This window comes from Lampetra fluviatilis, chromosome 71 (assembly GCF_964198595.1).
Source record: "Lampetra fluviatilis chromosome 71, kcLamFluv1.1, whole genome shotgun sequence".
Lineage (NCBI taxonomy): Eukaryota > Metazoa > Chordata > Hyperoartia > Petromyzontiformes > Petromyzontidae > Lampetra > Lampetra fluviatilis.
The window spans coordinates 1,051,370-1,068,547 of record NC_136345.1 but is presented as its reverse complement, the minus strand read 5'-3'; the positions used below and the strand labels follow the sequence as shown (position 1 = coordinate 1,068,547).

The window sequence follows — 17,178 nt, the reverse complement described above, 5'->3', positions numbered from 1 at the left end:
TGTATGATGTGATTTCTATTTGGCAAGAGCATAGCTGAACAAGTTCTACGAGTTGTTTGAGAGACTGCAGTTAGCCCTTCTCAAGCTCAAAGCCTTGTCTGTGTCACTTCGCATGACGGAGGTGGTGTGTCTGTGGCACCAGGTAAATGAGAAGAGGGTTCGGACATTCATGGAACATAACTGAGGGACGATCATTTCCGTAGCTCACACCATACTGATGAAGTGGCATCGGTGGAGGCCACTGCATGGGGCATAAGCCGTCCTGTGTGAGGCAGAATGCATGCCGCTCACACCAGCCACATACAGTGCCAGCTTCTGCGGTTAGGGGGCGAGGGCGCCAGGGATGGCGCAGGGCTTCACCGGGGGCCATGGCACTCCAGGTGAACCCAGAGGCCTGGTGACCGGAGGTACCGGCCAAGGGGCCCCAAGGAGGGGGCTGGGGTGACCACGGGACCAGGACCAGGTCCCTTTCGAAGGCTCGAGAAGGGAGGCGTGGCCAGAGGTGGAGGAAGCCCCGGAACTGGCAATATAAGCCAGACCCCTGAACAGGTCCGGCAGCTGTTGCAAGATTGAAGACAGGAGCTGTCACCTGGCGAAGATCTGCCCGAGTAGAGGACCCAGACCCGAGCCAGAGTCCGGTCCGAGACGGCCACCCCGTGTGGGCTAGGGTTAGCTAGCCTGGAGGTGATACCTCCGTAGGGGTAGCTGGTGAAGGGGCAGTTATACCCCTTCGTGTTATAGGGCTTATTGTAATAACTGTGTTGCCTCCAAGAAGTCTCTTCCTCCCTCGTGTGAACCACTACAACTGGTGTCAGATGTGGCCACACTGTTAGTAATTAACTAGCTAAATGGAGACGGGGAGCAGAGCACGTACCTGGTCTCTGGAGGATGAAGACGACGTAGCAACAGCCCCGGGGTTGGCGGCCCCAGAGGAGGGTGGAGATGTATTATGCCATCCGGCTGCTCGGCGGCTTGCCACCGTCGGGGACAGCACTTCAGGCGGCTCACTTCTGCCTCGCCAAACTCCTCCATGCAGCGGCGTATATTTTGGATGAAATCCATCATGGGGAGCCGACGGCAGCATGGGGCTGTGGCTCCTGCCGCCGCTTCTACAGTTCCCGCCGAAAATGCGGAATATCTCGCTGGAACTCTCCACCAACCGGAGGTCTCCGCGGCTCCCGCAAAATTTTCCCAGCAACCAGAGACCGCCGCATCACGCTTGGCGCAGGGGGCCGCCATCTTGACCGCGGTGAGTTGCTGAGTTCCCGCCAAAAGTGACGGAGAACAGCTGTTCTGACGGAGTTCTCAGCCGCTGGAGGCTAATAGGCCACCTTCCAGCGGCGCTTCCTCATGAACTGTGAGATGGTAGGGTGGACGAAGGCTGAGGCGCTATGGGCGCTTCCTGCTGCCCTGGACGACAACGCCCTGGCAGCTCTGGTCACCATCCCGCCAGCGGATTGCGCCACGCTGCACCAGGCAATGCAACAGATGGTAGCGATCTATGGGCCACCGTCCAATACTCGCCACCGCTTCGCCGCACAGAGGCACGGGGACACAGACCCCTCACCTTCTGTAGTGCACTGCTGGCGTTGTCGAGGGCCGCATACCTCTGGATGGACGAGGAGGGCATGGACGCCCTGGTGATGGAGAAGCTCCTGTCATTGGCGTTGAGCTGCGGGTGATCATCCACGCCATCGATGACACCGACTTGTGCTCCCTGCAAGTGGTGCGGAGCATTCAAGCTCACGTGCTTCTCCAGCGGGAGACGGGGTTGGTGGCATGTGCTCCGCCCGAGGAGGCGTGCAGCTCACTGCAGGAGCCAGCTCCTGCCCAGACCTTCGCATCGACCCTGGACAGGGGATGGCGAATGGACGACCGGCCGCATCGGGATGTCGCTCGCCAGCAGGGGAGGACGTCGCCGCGACCAGAGCGGGGCCTCATCTGCTGCTTCAACTGTGACCTGCAAGGCCACGTTGCGTCGGGTTGCCGGGTGCCTCGACGACGCTTCTCCGGGCCCCAGCCGCCATCCGCCCAACCATCCTTCTCTCCACGGCAACCCGTGGTGAGTTGCGACACCGCACACACCCAGCCCCCAGTTCCCCTTCACGCATCTCATTTCGCCGGGTTACGGTCTCGTCGTGCGTCGGTACAGGGGAGTGCGGACTGCATTCAGGCTGACTGGTCACTCCGACCGGGTCAGTGGTCGTAGTTGGCCAATAGGGTGGTCGCCGCGACCGCGGGTTCGTCGGTTGTCGTGGGCTGCATTGAGCGGGTCGATTTTCATATGCACGTCGACACGGGGGCGTTGGCGACCATCATTTTTGAGCTCATTTATAACATCTTGCCGGATAAGTGACATTTCTTGCGCCCTGTCGAAGTGCTGTGCTTTGCCGCCAACGGGGGTTCATTAGGGATCATCGGCCAAATGACTGCTCAAATTTGTATTGGGGATGTCAAATTGTCTGGGCTGATCCTCGTTTCGTCATCCCTTGCTGTCCCATGCTTGCTCGGGACTGATTTTTTGGGAAAATTGCCAATACAAACTTTAAATAGATCAGGGTTGTATCGAGTTGCCCTCCGGCCGTCGCTTGGCATTCCAATCTTCCTCCACCCGCTTGTGGATGGTGAATGCCACGGTACAAGCGCTTGCGGCCCAAACAGTTTGGATTCCCCCGGGCGTGCAAATGCTCGTTCCTCTGCGCTTATGTAAGCCGCTTGACTCGGCGGCAACAGCGGCAGGGATCCTCCTGGGTCCCTCCAACACAGCTGTGCGGGGGATGAATCTAGTAGGGGCACAGACCCTGGTGTAGCTGACAGGGACCCGTTCATTCAGGTCCTGCATGCTGGGTTTCAGACGTCCATCATTCCACAAGGCACAGTGCTTGCCCATGCATCGCCCGCGCTTCAGGGGTGGTAGGTAGCGTTGGGGCGGGGTCACGTCCGACGCCGCGTTCGGGTTCAGATGCCTGCAGGGTAGACTCCCTCTGCTCAGAGGCTGCGGACTTGTCCACAGCCCAGCGGAGCAAATTGAGGTCACTCTTAATGGAGCTCGTTGACATTTTCAGCACCGGTAAATTCTCTCCCTGCTGCACAACTGTCCCATGAAAGATTTGGCGACATGGTGATGCAGCCATGAATCCTCAACCATCGACCACATTGTAAACACCTGCTGTCTTCACTCCTTTAAAAGAGGAATGGACGACACCCTCTCTGCTTCTGACCAGACAATTTGAGTGGATAACAAATCTAATATTGCATCTGTACGGGGCGTACATAAATGACGTCACGCGATTTTGGACGATTTTTGACCCCCCCCCCACTCTCGTCACACGGCATCACAAAAAGTCAGACCTCCCCTCAAATATGACGTCACAAAGCTCTGCCCCTCCCCCCCAAAACCATATTTCCATTTTAAAAATAAAAATGCTTCAAATCACTTTAAACTATTGTCATTGTAGTGCATATTTAATGTGGCGCTGCACTCTGATGTTGTAGGAGTGTTGTTATAACAATTCTATATTTATTTAAAGTTGCGCATTTTGATGTGACGTCACATTTCTCACCCCCACCCCCTCGTCACACGTCGTCACAAATGTCTGCCCCCCCCCCAGGTGCGTGACGTTATTTCACACTTATTCTTTTTCTCCTGTGTCACTTTATTCCAACAGAATTCCACGCGTTCAACACCACGTATCTCCGTAGCAACTCTTCCGCTGGCACTGCTCACCTGCTACACTCCGCTTGCACCGATCGCTCCACTCGCTCCACTAGCCTGCTCTCTTTCACTCTCTAGCCTCTCAGCTGCTAGCCTATCACTACACGCTCTGGTAGCTTCCCTACTTGCGAGCCGTATCACACTCAAACTTAAAATTCCGCTAGCCTCTCTACTGCTAGCCTGTCTACGCTCACTCCTCCATCCTCTCCCTTGCCTCCAGCGGGGGATCAGCCAACACTGCTGGAGAGGACGAGGTGTGGAGAGCGAGGTCCCAGACTTCTCTTGAATTATCCCTTGTCTTCACTCCAACCAACTCAACTCCTCTGCCTCACACGTTCCTCTTTTACCCTCCTCCTCAGTAAGTCTCCCCAGATGGCCCTCATTAAGCCGGCATCCTCCCCACGCCTCACGGACGTGTTCTCCCCCTTATCGCCACTATCTCTCGCCTCTGTGACGCCTACTCTGCGTATGCATTTGCAGCCAGGCAATCACTGCCTCTTTCCCAAATTGCTGACGTCTCTCTGTCTGCTGTCACCCAAGCCATCCGCCTGCACCTTCTAATTCTTAGCTGACCTCACTGTCTGCAATCCCGCACATAATGCAACCGCTGTTTGCGAACCCTGCGCGAGTTACGCCACTACACATCTTTAACTGCTGCTATTAATCCATAGCCTACCCTTCAAGGGGCTCATACCACCAGGTTCTGAAACTGGTTTTCCACTGTCACTGAGTTTTCTACAGTCAGCTGCCAGACACAAAAAAGCATGTACCTTCTCCACAGCTGTATCAGCATGCCTCACAGTCAATGCCACACACATATACACTCATACACCTATTAATGAATCAATTATCATTTTGCTCATTATCATTGTGTTTAGTATGGAAGAAACATATTATTCAGAGAAGTAACATGTAATTCTTTTTAACACCAAATGTTTGTTATCAGGGTATATCCGCAACAGGCCCTCACCTTCTCCACATCGCCCAACCCCTCTGTGTCCAGCAGCAGCAGACATTTCCTCTCGTCGCGGGGGTGACGGACTGGCCAGATCCAGATGCCCTTGGTGTGGGACTGCACTGTGTTACCCAGTGAGAAGCCTGAGGAAGCCAGAGAAATAAACGTGTCATCTTGTGTATAACGTACAATATGGCCCACTCACTTTTTTTGTGAGCTGTCCTACCTCGGGTGCATTCACAGGACGTGTCCACTGATAGACAGGAGGTTCCTGGTGCAAACCCTAAATGGAAGTTTGATCCCACAACCTCTTGTCTCCTGGATGTTTTGTCTTCTTCACCTGTGAACCGGTTTAAGCGTCATATTTATATCCCATCTGGCCCTTCCCTCTAAGTTTCTCGAATCTGCCTTCCTCCTGGTGGCTTACCAATGGTGGCTTCGCCTCTCCTGAGCCCACGTGATTTTTAACTGTAACAGGAAGCCATTAACCTTATTCTTCCTATGTGTACAGAAATAATGTAAATGCTGCATACACATTTGTTGCTATAATTGTGTCCTTGGTTAAACATGTGGTGACAAATTTCCGACTTCTCAACGCTCATCATTACTGTAGTGCACATTGTTTGTCATCCCCCGATGACCAATTCTACTGTTTACGTAAATATAGCTAAACTAAAATATATATTTGTACATATATCATTACATTTTACACTCTCAGAAGGCCGTGGGGACAATGGATTGTGTTATTATTATTTTATTTTTTACGTGCCAGGACAGATAAGGGGATGGAGACATCTGTTTAGGTATTTTGATACTCAATCTCTACGTTCGAAATTATTTCGTGTTATTAAATAAATAACACGGGCAAAAGTAGTACACAAATGGGGAGAACATGCCGGTTTAAAAGAACAGATACGTGGCACCCGCCCCGCCCTATCCCTAACCCCCACCGATGATGACGTTGGTTCTTTCATTGACCACCTTTGGAGTGTCTCTGAAGGCAGGTGCCAGGCGCACACGCCCCACATCTTTGGCCCTTCAGGGTGCATGTGTAATGTAGTAACTCCACGGGAGACGACTTCACGGGTAACACACTCTTTATTTTATCAAACTTGGTTACAGGTGACTAACACCTACTTTGTATCTCGGGTGACAAACACCCACTTAGCTACTTGGCGACTAACGCCCACTGAGCTACTCGGATGACCAACATCCACTTAGTACTCGGGTGACAAACACCCACTTAGCTACTTGGCGACTAACGCCCACTGAGTTACTCGGATGACCAACATCCACTTAGTACTCGGGTGACAAACACCCACCTAGCTACTTGGCGACTAACGCCCACTGAGCTACTCGGATGACCAACATCCTCTTAGCTACTTGGCGACTAACGCCACTGAGCTACTCGGATGACCAACATCCACTTAGCTACTCGGCGACTAACGCCACTGAGCTACTCGGCTTCACTAGGTCTTCAGCTCCGTCTTCGGGTCTTCAACTGGGTAACTCTCCCCGAGTGCTCTCGCGCGTCCCCCTTTATACCCCACCTGCGGACGTCGCTGCGAGCACCCACTTATTCGACCAATCGCCGGGCGCTGGCTACGATCCTCTTTTCCCACATCTCATCGTGCCTCACCACTCACTCCGCGCCGCCTCGTCATCTGTCACTCCCGGCGCGCGCGTCCACACCACGCCCACAACGCGTGCCCAACCCCGCACCCCGCGCCGCCCCGTGATCCATCACTGTCACAGTCGGCGCACGTCAATACCACCACTACATCACCCCCTACCACATAGCTCGCAGCCGCCCCGGCTGCTACAAAAATATACAACCCCTCCCTGTGTGCCCCGTAACACAACACAACAACAAGAACAACAACTAAGCTAACAACACAACACGACGCGAACACCACCATCCGCAACCCTCAACCAATGCCACCGCGACAATAGAACAATATATACAAACCGGCGAGTGACAATAGCAATGTGTATACAAAAAAATAAATGGAATTTTTTTTTTTTTTCGACTCGTGCAGTGTCCCCTTTTCTTCCGAGCGTCCCTACAACGGGACATTACCCCGGCAGAGGGGAACACCGGGCGAGCTCGGTGTAGAGCACAAAAAAACCGTCCTCATGAAAATTGTTGAGACCTAGCCCGAGTCCGCCTTGCCGGTCCGTCGTACGGCACCAGACGCGGTTGAACGTCCGGTGGTGCCGGCGGTTCAGGAAGACATCGGCCAGGCATCGAGGACTCGTGCGTGCCCCGGGGTTCAGGCTCTCGACGGTCAGCAGCCGTCAAGCCCGAGGCACCTGGGGGTGGGTCAGGTGGAGACACGTGAGGATCAGCCTGCGACACCTCCCTCCCCGAGTCGACGGTCACATCACACGCCCGGTCGTCACGGCACAGAACGGGGTCACACGGTGCCGCATAGGGCTTCAGTCGGGAGGGGTGCACATACCAACGGCGTTTCCCCCATTTAATCTGTATACTCTGGGGCCGTGCAACCCGCACAATTTCCACCGGTCCCCTCCAAGGTCTCAACAACTTGGGGGACGTAGCCAACGGTGCATGTGGACAATGCAGCCAGGCCTTATCGCCTGGTTTCCAATCATGCGTATGCACCCTCCGCTCATGCAATTTCTCGTTTGCAATTTGCCGCGACCGCGAATTCAACCTTGCCCCCTCCCGCGCTTCAGTCAATTTGGCGATATTAAATTTGATGTGGTCTGCCAATTTAGATTTTGCACGTGGCTGGGAAATCCCCAGTTGGACGTCCATGGCCGGATCGGCCTCCCGCCCATACATAAGAAAAAATGGGGAAAACCCTGTCGCCGCATGAGGGGCCATTCGATAGGCCGCGAGTACCCCCGGCACCTGTAAGTCCCAATCAACCTGATCGTCGCAGACCTGTTGGCACAACATAGACGTAATCGTTCCGTTCAGACGCTCAACCATCCCGTCAGTCTGCGGGTGGTAGGGGGAAGTACGCACTTTCTTTGTACCCAACAGGTCGCACACCTCGCGCAACAAAACGCTCGAAAAATTCTTCCCTTGATCCGTCAGCAAGCGTTCGGGGGCGCCCTTGTCCAACACATAACCCTGGACAAAGGCGTCCGCCACCGCCGCAGCCGACTGGTTGGCGAGCGGCCATGCCATAGGCCATCGGGTGAAGTATTCCACGCCAACCAGCAGGAACCTATTTCCCCTTGGTGTAACCGGAAAGGGCCCCAAGATGTCCAACGCTACCAATTCGTTTATACGCGAAACCTGAATGGATTGCAGCGGTGGATTAGCTGCCAATGGTGGCGGTTTCCTTTTGGCGCACCCTACGCATCCCTTAAGAATATTCGCCACGTCGTTACCCATCCCCGGCCAATAATAGTCTCGCTGGATTAGGGCGAGCGTTTTGTGAAAACCCAGATGCATGAGCCGTTCATGAGCTGCCAGAACAACCCTACCCCGCATAGCAACAGGCACAACGAGCACGTGACGCCGGGACATGTTGTCCCACCTCATCAACAGGCCCTGTCTGCACACCCAGGAACCGACCCGCGCCTCCCCTTGTTCGGGAGCGCCAACTTTCCGACGCAGCGTAAGTAGGGAGCTGTCGGACATCTGGAGGCGGCCCCACTCAATGAGGGGCAACGACAACAGCGAATCCCTCCCCGTGGGGGCGTCCTCTCCCGGGGTGTCAGTGGCGGCGAGCGCAACTCCCGGGGTGCCGGCGACCGGGGGTTTGCACCGCGCTGATCCCAACAAACATGTGCAGTCCGTGCACGGCGGCAACCGCGACAAGGCGTCCGCGTTTGAGTGCCGCAACCCCTTGCGGTAAATCGTCGTGAATTGGTAGTCTTGAAGGACCTCCAACCATCGGGACAATTGGCCCGATGGCTGCGCCACGCGCATAGCGTATTGTAGAGCCGCATGGTCCGTCCGGACCGTAAAATGACGGCCGTAAAGATACGGCCTGAATTGCTGTGTAAAAAACACAATGGCTAACAATTCACGACGAGTTACGCAATAGCGTTGTTCTGCGGGGGAAAGAACCCTACTACCGTAGGCGACCACCCGTTCAACCCCCCCGACCAACTGTGAGAGCACCCCCCCGATACCCGTATTGCTGGCGTCCGTGTCAAGCAAAAACGGTTGTGTGAAATCGGGGTAACACAAGGGGGGAGCCTGCACCAAAGCGTCACGGAGGGAGCAGAACGCATCCTCCTCCTCTGCCCCCCAGTGAAACCTCACACCCTTAGCCGTCAAAGCGTGCAGGGGCTTGGCTATGGTGGCAAATTGCTTGACAAAACGACGGTAATAGGAGGCAAAACCAATGAAACTACGAACCTCCGTGACCGAGGTTGGCGTTGGCCATGAGCTGACGCAATGCGTCTTAGCAGGGTCCGTCGAGATCCCTGAACGACTCACGATATGGCCCAAATACCTGACCGATTCCCGAAGCAGAAAACATTTAGCCGGTTTAAATTTTAGCTTAGCGGAACGCATCCTGAGGAACACCGCTCTCAGTCGCTGGAGGTGCTCCTCGAAAGTCCGACTAAAGACGATAATATCGTCAAGATAAATCAAACAGGTATCCCATTGGAGGCCCGACAAAACCAATTCCATGAGTCTCTGGAACGTGGCGGGAGCGGAATGTAAGCCCATGGGCAAACGGTTGAATTCAAAAAGGCCCCCAGGTGTCCGGAAAGCAGTTTTAGGTTTAGACTCGTTATCGAGTGGCAATTGCCAAAATCCAGAAAGCAGATCGAGTGTGGAAAAAAACTGCGCTCCCGCCAAGGCATCCAGCGACTCATCCATCCTGGGGAGCGGATACGCATCCGCCATCGAGATTTTGTTTAAGCGGCGGAAATCGACACAAAACCGCAAGGACCCGTCCTGTTTCTTTACTAGGACAATAGGAGCACCCCACGGACTAGAAGAGGGCGAAATGATATCGGCCGCCAACATATCATTAACCGCCGATTGCACATGTTCCTTCTCGGCCGGGCTGAGCCGGAAGGGATTCTGACGAATAGGGGCCGCGTCCCCTGTAGCTATGTGGTGGCGCAACAGGTCAGTGCAGCCGATATCGTACTTATGTTTGCTGAACACGTCAGCAAACTCGATGAGCAAACCCCTCAATGCTCCCAATTGCACCCCGGACAAGTTAGCAGAACCCGCACACAGCGAGTCCAACCACTCAGTCCCCTCATCACTTTGAGGATGCGACTCGACAGTAAAATCTGCTTGAGCCACGAGCCGTTCCTCAACGGGCAGCGGCGCGGCGTGAGCCAGCACCGTTCCCTGCGCAATTACGGCCGGCCGCGACCCCGTATTCAGGACCATTACGAACGGCTCACTGTCCCCTCTCACCACGGTTTGAGCAACCGCTAAGTCGAGGCCCTTACTGGCTCTGTTTGACGGCCCCAACAGCACCCCCTGTGCCTCCGCACCCACCTCGAGTGGCTTCCTGAACCGAAGGGGTACTAACATTTGCGATCCCGGGGGTACCCGTACAGTGTGAGTCGCCAGCGCCTGCACCGTCGCACAAACCGTGCGCACTTTGATAGGGCTCGACAAGAAGGCAACCCGCCGACCTGACGGAAGCTCTATGCAGGCCTGATCAATAAGAATTTTGATGGGCATTTTTGACAAAAAGTCCGTACCTAGCAAACAGGGAACGGCCAGCGATGATGATACAAAAATAGGGCCCGCTAATTTAATGTCCCCAATGCAAATAGTCGCCCGAATCTGGCCGATGATCCCCAGGGATCCCCCATTCGCCGCATAAAATGGCACGTCTACTGGCAGAAGGGGTCTACTTTGGACGGGAAGAATGTTATAAATAAGGTCCGAGATGATGGTGGCCGACGCACCCGTGTCAACAAGCACCCGGACCTCAACCCCGTCAATGAACCCCGTTACCACGGACGACCCGGCTGACGCAGCCACGATCCTGTGGGCCAATTCGGACCACTCGACTGCTTGCGGGCCGCGTACGGACCCCCCTCGCCGAATTGAACCCCCGGCACCCAGCCGCGAACCCCCCACCGCGAAGCGGCGACCCGAATGTGCCGTGTTTGTGGACCGAACGTGTGAGGTGCCGCGACTTGCCGGGTTTTGTTGGGATGACTTGTGGCCCTGGTCGTCGTCCCGACGTGGTCCTGCGGCGCGCGGACGCGGGGCCCGGCACCCGGCTGCGACGTGACCCCGAAGGCCGCAGTTGTAGCAGACGACGGACGTTGTAGGTTTCGGTTGCTCCAGCTTGCGGGGCGAACGTGTGGGCGAACGACCTCCCGTTCTCCACTCCCCCGGACACGATGCAGCGAAGCCCCGCTCCTGCACCGCAGCTGGCTGAGGTTCGGCGATCGTGGCGGCCAGTGCCGCATTCCCCGGCCATTTGCAGACGACCCCCGGCTTGCGTTTGAGGACCTCGTACGCGTGAATGCTCGTGGCGATCGCCAGGGAGCAGATCTCCATCTCGTCTGCCACGTTGATGGGGACCCCCAACTCGTGGGCCAACACCAGCAGCTGCTCCGTCACCATGGCGTCCTTCCCCTCCTTATCCATGCGGGGAAAAGCCGCGTCCGCCAAGGCGAGCAGTGCCGTGCGGTAGGCTAGCGTCGTTTCCCCAGCCACCTTCCGCCGATCGTAGAACTGGTGGCGGCACGTGGAGGGCGGCCCGAACACCTTCGCCATCAGGTGTAGTGCGGCCTGGAGCGTAGAGCGGGACGACCTTGCAGCAGATGTGAAGGCTGCAAGCGCGTCGTCGTCAAGCATCGCTGGCAACGCACGCAGGGCAGTGGTGTCGGACCACCCCGACATCTCCTGATGAGCGAGGAACCTTCGTTGGAAGGCTCCCCAGTCGCCCCCATCCGCCTTGAACGCCGACAGCGCGGGCAATCTTTGCTGGAGGACCCGATCGTCGTCGACGTCGGAGAGATTTTCCCGCGCTCCGCTGGAGTTGTGTAAAATGTCGGCTCGGTTGTCAGGCGCAAAATGGAGGGCTCCGGCGCGCGCCGATGACGTGGGCTGCGCTGCGCGGAGGTGTCCGGCCACGTGGCGTCCGTCTTTCCCGCCAATCGGTGGCGGCCCCCCAAAAACGGCGGCAACTTCCAGGCTTTTGGCGCGAAGCGCCCTTTGGCGGCAATCCTCCACCGTCGCTTCCTCCACGACCCCCGCAGCCGTTTTTCCGCTCGCCGGAACGGAGATGTCGGCCAAGACAGCGGCGGCGGCGAGTAGCAACTCCGCCAAGCGGGCGTGCGCGTCCTGGAGGCCGGTGTCGGAGGCAAGCGGAGCGTCGGCCATCACCGCGAAGTGCTGCATCGGCGGCAACTCCTCGTCCTCTACTCCCGAGGTCGGTGTCCCCGGTACGCCGTCGTCATCCCGACCTCGCTCGTGGGTACGGGTAGTCTTCCTTGTGTCCATACTTCTTGAAGACAGGTTTACTTCTGACGCCAGTTGTAATGTAGTAACTCCACGGGAGACGACTTCACGGGTAACACACTCTTTATTTTATCAAACTTGGTTACAGGTGACTAACACCTACTTTGTATCTCGGGTGACAAACACCCACTTAGCTACTTGGCGACTAACGCCCACTGAGCTACTCGGATGACCAACATCCACTTAGTACTCGGGTGACAAACACCCACTTAGCTACTTGGCGACTAACGCCCACTGAGTTACTCGGATGACCAACATCCACTTAGTACTCGGGTGACAAACACCCACTTAGCCACTTGGCGACTAACGCCCACTGAGCTACTCGGATGACCAACATCCTCTTAGCTACTTGGCGACTAACGCCACTGAGCTACTCGGATGACCAACATCCACTTAGTACTCGGGTGACAAACACCCACTTAGCTACTTGGCGACTAACGCCCACTGAGCTACTCGGATGACCAACATCCACTTAGCTACTCGGCGACTAACGCCACTGAGCTACGCGGATGACCAACATCCACTTAGCTACTCGGCGACTAACGCCACTGAGCTACTCGGCTTCACTAGGTCTTCAGCTCCGTCTTCGGGTCTTCAACTGGGTAACTCTCCCCGAGTGCTCTCGCGCGTCCCCCTTTATACCCCACCTGCGGACGTCGCTGCGAGCACCCACTTATTCGACCAATCGCCGGGCGCTGGCTACGATCCTCTTTTCCCACATCTCATCGTGCCTCACCACTCACTCCGCGCCGCCTCGTCATCTGTCACTCCCGGCGCGCGCGTCCACACCACGCCCACAACGCGTGCCCAACCCCGCACCCCGCGCCGCCCCGTGATCCATCACTGTCACAGTCGGCGCACGTCAATACCACCACTACACATGCTCAGCCTACCAGCATGGGGTCCACTCGAACAGGAGCAATGCTCCCCAACCCCCCCGCTTTTCCACATCATGATTGTTAATTTCATACTATTGTAAAGAGCAGACCAGTCCCGGGTAGGGTGAGTACAATGTTACTTTATTTGCGGCACTCTCACTCAGAACCACGTCCCTCATTCCTCCATTTCCTACCAAGAAAGCACCCCGAGCCCTCCGCCTCTCCCGCCGACGTCACAACTCTCTCCCGGGGCCGTTTCCCTCGCCGATCGCCCCGCCTTCCCTCCCTTTTTATCTGATTCCGTCAGCCTCTCGGGGGCATCTCATCTCACGTAAGTATCTATAAATCACCACCCACCCACCCACCCCCCACTCCTTCGAAGGAAATTAGTCCTCGATTTCTTACGAGGAATATTTCCTGACATCAACACTGATGCGCATCCATATTTATAAAGTGGCTGGGACCTTGCACAGATACTCCCGAATTTGCAGGATGCCGTTTCGGAGCCTATGCAAACCCCTGCCTAGTAAGGGTTATGCACTGTTTCTGGACTCAAAAAAGCGATCATAAGATAGGTTTTTGGGATAGATCGCTTAAATATATAAATGTGTCGTTAAAACCCGCCACCACCCGATGCAGCCAACTAGTAAGCGTTGTCACGTAAACAGAACATGCCAATTCGTCACTAGTACTGCACACCGATCCAAGCCAAACTATAAACGTTCATAGATTGCCCTGGCGATCCATGACTATAATCGCTATGTACGATACTAACTGCTGCTATAGCACCTGGTCATGCAGCAACGTCAACAAATGCATCAAGTCCATGTTTAGGGTGTCCAAGAACCTCACAATCACTCCTCTAAACATCTAACGATGCCCCATATGGTTGCATAACAGTGTCTACATTGGGTAATTTCCAAGTTAACAACACTTAAGACCACTGCAGTGTAGGACCTATCAGGAATATGTTTGATATGAACCAACCTCTGGACCGCCGGGGTGTGGGAAGTGCAGGTCTGGCCTTTGGTTCCGTCTGCTCAAATTTCCCAGGTCTGAATTACAAATTAAAAAGTACACAACACAAATTATATTAAAATATTATCAAATGGCCGTCTCTCATGGCATAGCAACACAGCAACAGCCAGGCTGAGTGTAATGAAACTGAATCATTGCCCTTTATATGAAGATTTTTAAGAGCAATATAAAAAAGCATTCTCAAAGGCACAGCAGAACTCTTTTTTTGGTATAAAGCGCCGATGACCAAATCACTTGAAATGCGCCCTCAGTTGTCAATTGTCGGACATTAGAAGCTAAGCAGGTTTGAGCCTGGACAGAGCTTGGATGGGGCTGTGCTCCATCGTGGGCAGCATGTGGCAACACCAGACATTAATGATTAAACTGTACTCATGAGTCCTACTGAGGATGAAACCTGTCTACAGGTTTGTTTCTCTGCTTTCTGTTGGGATGCACAACGCTTTAAGTTGGTGGTACAAACTACAAAAGGACCACATATTCAGTTATTGTAAGCTTTCTGGATAAGGCTGAGAACTCATTCACATGCAATACACATGTGTGCGTGTTGTTACATCTAATGCATTGCCCTGTAAGGTATTTCAATGATAGTGCATCTGTGTGCTCACTGCCTTCATAGTCCGCAATGCCTGGATTGGTGACGTATGGTCAAATAACACCCATGACCTGCATGGCAGTGGAGGCCCTCATCCAGTGTTGGATTGACAAAAGGGCTGTACAAGACCGCTGGTAAATCGGTTCTCAGAGTGAAACATCACTCCCGAGGGTGCACTCGCTTTGATGTTTTTGCTATTTCCCATAGAACATCCAGCCAACATCTGTTTCTGCGTGACACACCCAATCATTGCCCAGCGCTTGACCATGCTCCTCACATTGGTTAATTCCTCTCCATCTGTGGGAACAAAAACACAGAGAAGTCAGTGCTTCACTGTAGTGGCATAGATATTGAGTGCACAGGCGGTGCAACTGCACTGTGGTTCACAGGCCATAGTGGCCCAAGCACTCGGTGAGAGGGGCAGCGGCAGATTGGTGAGATTTATAAAGACGGTGCCAATGTCAAGTTCTGCAGTCGGGTAGCTATACTAAAACTAGCTGGGAACCGAGTAACGAACAGCTTATGCAGTGCTATAAATTGCGTAGGGACAATTTGTCCCACGTTCGATTCGATGGGATGTATGTAAGAGAAACGCATAAACATATGAGATCATATCGGTGGTGTTAGGAATCTTAAGTCCGCCATTGCTCATGTCCACACACTCAAATGCTCTCAAAACAACAAACACACAGACACACAATCAGGCGTGTACACGGTCACAAAAATGCTCTCATCCCGACAAATACACGCACTGTATCGAATAAGCAAAGAAGAATATTCCGAAATTGCCTTTTAAGACTGTATGTGAAAGCCTATGAAAGCCAACATGGCAACTAATAGATAGACCCAAACACACAAACACACTGTCACCCATACGTATAACAATGATAATTTACACTTTTGCACCTTTCATCCAGAGGTCACAAGGCGCTGTACAAAACATAAACACACACACGCTGGCTCATACCAACAAAAGTTTTTAGGAAGAAGTTGCGTACTAAGGCGCTATTTGAATAAAACAAAGTGAATTCCACAGTCTGGGGGCCACACGAAAAAAGGCGCGGTCACCCATCATACAGAGATATCAAGACATACCCATGCAAAGTAACACACTTGCACAATTACATACATGCACCCTCATACACTCGCATTAAGAAATGCATGCAAAATCACACACATTACTTAAATAAAAACATTAATAACATGAATATGTAACTTACCTAATCCACATCATGGGTGAAGCTCAAGTGGCGATAAAGTCACAAGGCCACATTCCACAGGGACTTAATGCAATTGTAGTAATATTGTATCAGGATTATTTTCCTGACATCAACACTGATGCGCGCCCATATTTATAAAGTGGCAGGGACCTTGCCCAGATACTCCCGAATTTGCAGGATGCTGTTTTGGAGCCTATGCAAACCCCTGCCTAGTAGGGGTTATGCACTGTTTCTGTACTCAGTTAAAAAAGAAGTGTTACATAGTTAAGAAATAGCTAAAGCGCCTAAACGTGCATGACCAGGACGGTTTCAGAGTCTTGAGAAGCAATGATTACTCTTTGGTTCTTTCAGTAAAGTCACGTAGAAAGAAAAGTAATTAAATAATATAATACGACGTTTCGATATCAACACAAGCAATCGTCATCAGGTAAAAAACAAACCTAGTAAACTTAGAAATACAATGCAATACAACACAGAGAACCGGCTAACACAACAGTCACACCCTACCTGGTTGATTACGTTCTTCCAAAGATTGCTAAACTTGAGAGAGACAAAACACAGACACGGAGACACACAGACAGACACACAAGCAGAGAGAGACAAAACAGAGACACACAGAGAGAGAGAGACACACATAGACACATAGAGACACAACGCATCTGTGTCGAGACCTTAAATAGAGACAGGGGGGTGGGGCAGAGAGAGAGGTGTGGGTGCTGGAGCAGATAAATAAGCATGTCAATGAGAGAGCTGTGTGTAAATCCACCCCGCGGCGGCCGGGGGAGAGAAAGACCCATGCAAGCCTGGTAAATTTTAGAGAGAGAAATAGGAAGTTTGAGAAAACGAACTTAGCAACATTTTTGGAAATGTAATGGAATGCACACAGAGAGTCGGTTAACACACAGTTAACGAATAGCCTGGTTGATTACGTTCTTCCAAAGATTGCTAAATTAGAAGTTAAGTGTGAAATTTGACAAACAGAGACACAAAGAGAAAGAGATAACAAACTTAAATCCTCCCCGTAGAGGTCGTTCAAACTTGATTTGAAGCTTTCGTGACTGCAGGAATTGTAATAAATTTTATTCCGTCTAATAAATGGACAAATGCCTCCTTATTTTATATGCGAACTGTTTGACCGTGCTTTTCCGTGCTGATCAGTGCGGGTTAAAATCATTTTTATGTTCATCCCATTCACTGAAAATTTGACAAATCACACCCAGCTATGTTCTAAGCGTGGTACAACACCGCTTGTATATGTGTAGTGCATGTTATTTACCTGGTTCTTTACTATGATGTAGGCTTGATTCTCCTTCTGACCTGTACAACAAATTCAAAT

General features: G+C 53.1%; 1 protein-coding gene across 1 annotated transcript in view; it reads right to left on the bottom strand.

The window, feature by feature from the left end:
* The window catches only part of LOC144952998 (guanylate-binding protein 1-like), a 93,434-nt gene that overhangs the window by 61,172 nt on the left and 15,084 nt on the right, over window positions 1-17,178 (bottom strand). Inside the window, exons 3-6 of the mRNA XM_078883481.1 lie at window positions 17,119-17,159; window positions 14,865-14,919; window positions 13,980-14,047; window positions 4,686-4,843 (exon numbers count right to left, since the gene is read on the bottom strand). Coding sequence (XP_078739607.1) covers window positions 4,686-4,843; window positions 13,980-14,047; window positions 14,865-14,919; window positions 17,119-17,159 — 322 coding nt within the window. The remainder of the gene's footprint in view (window positions 1-4,685; window positions 4,844-13,979; window positions 14,048-14,864; window positions 14,920-17,118; window positions 17,160-17,178) is intronic.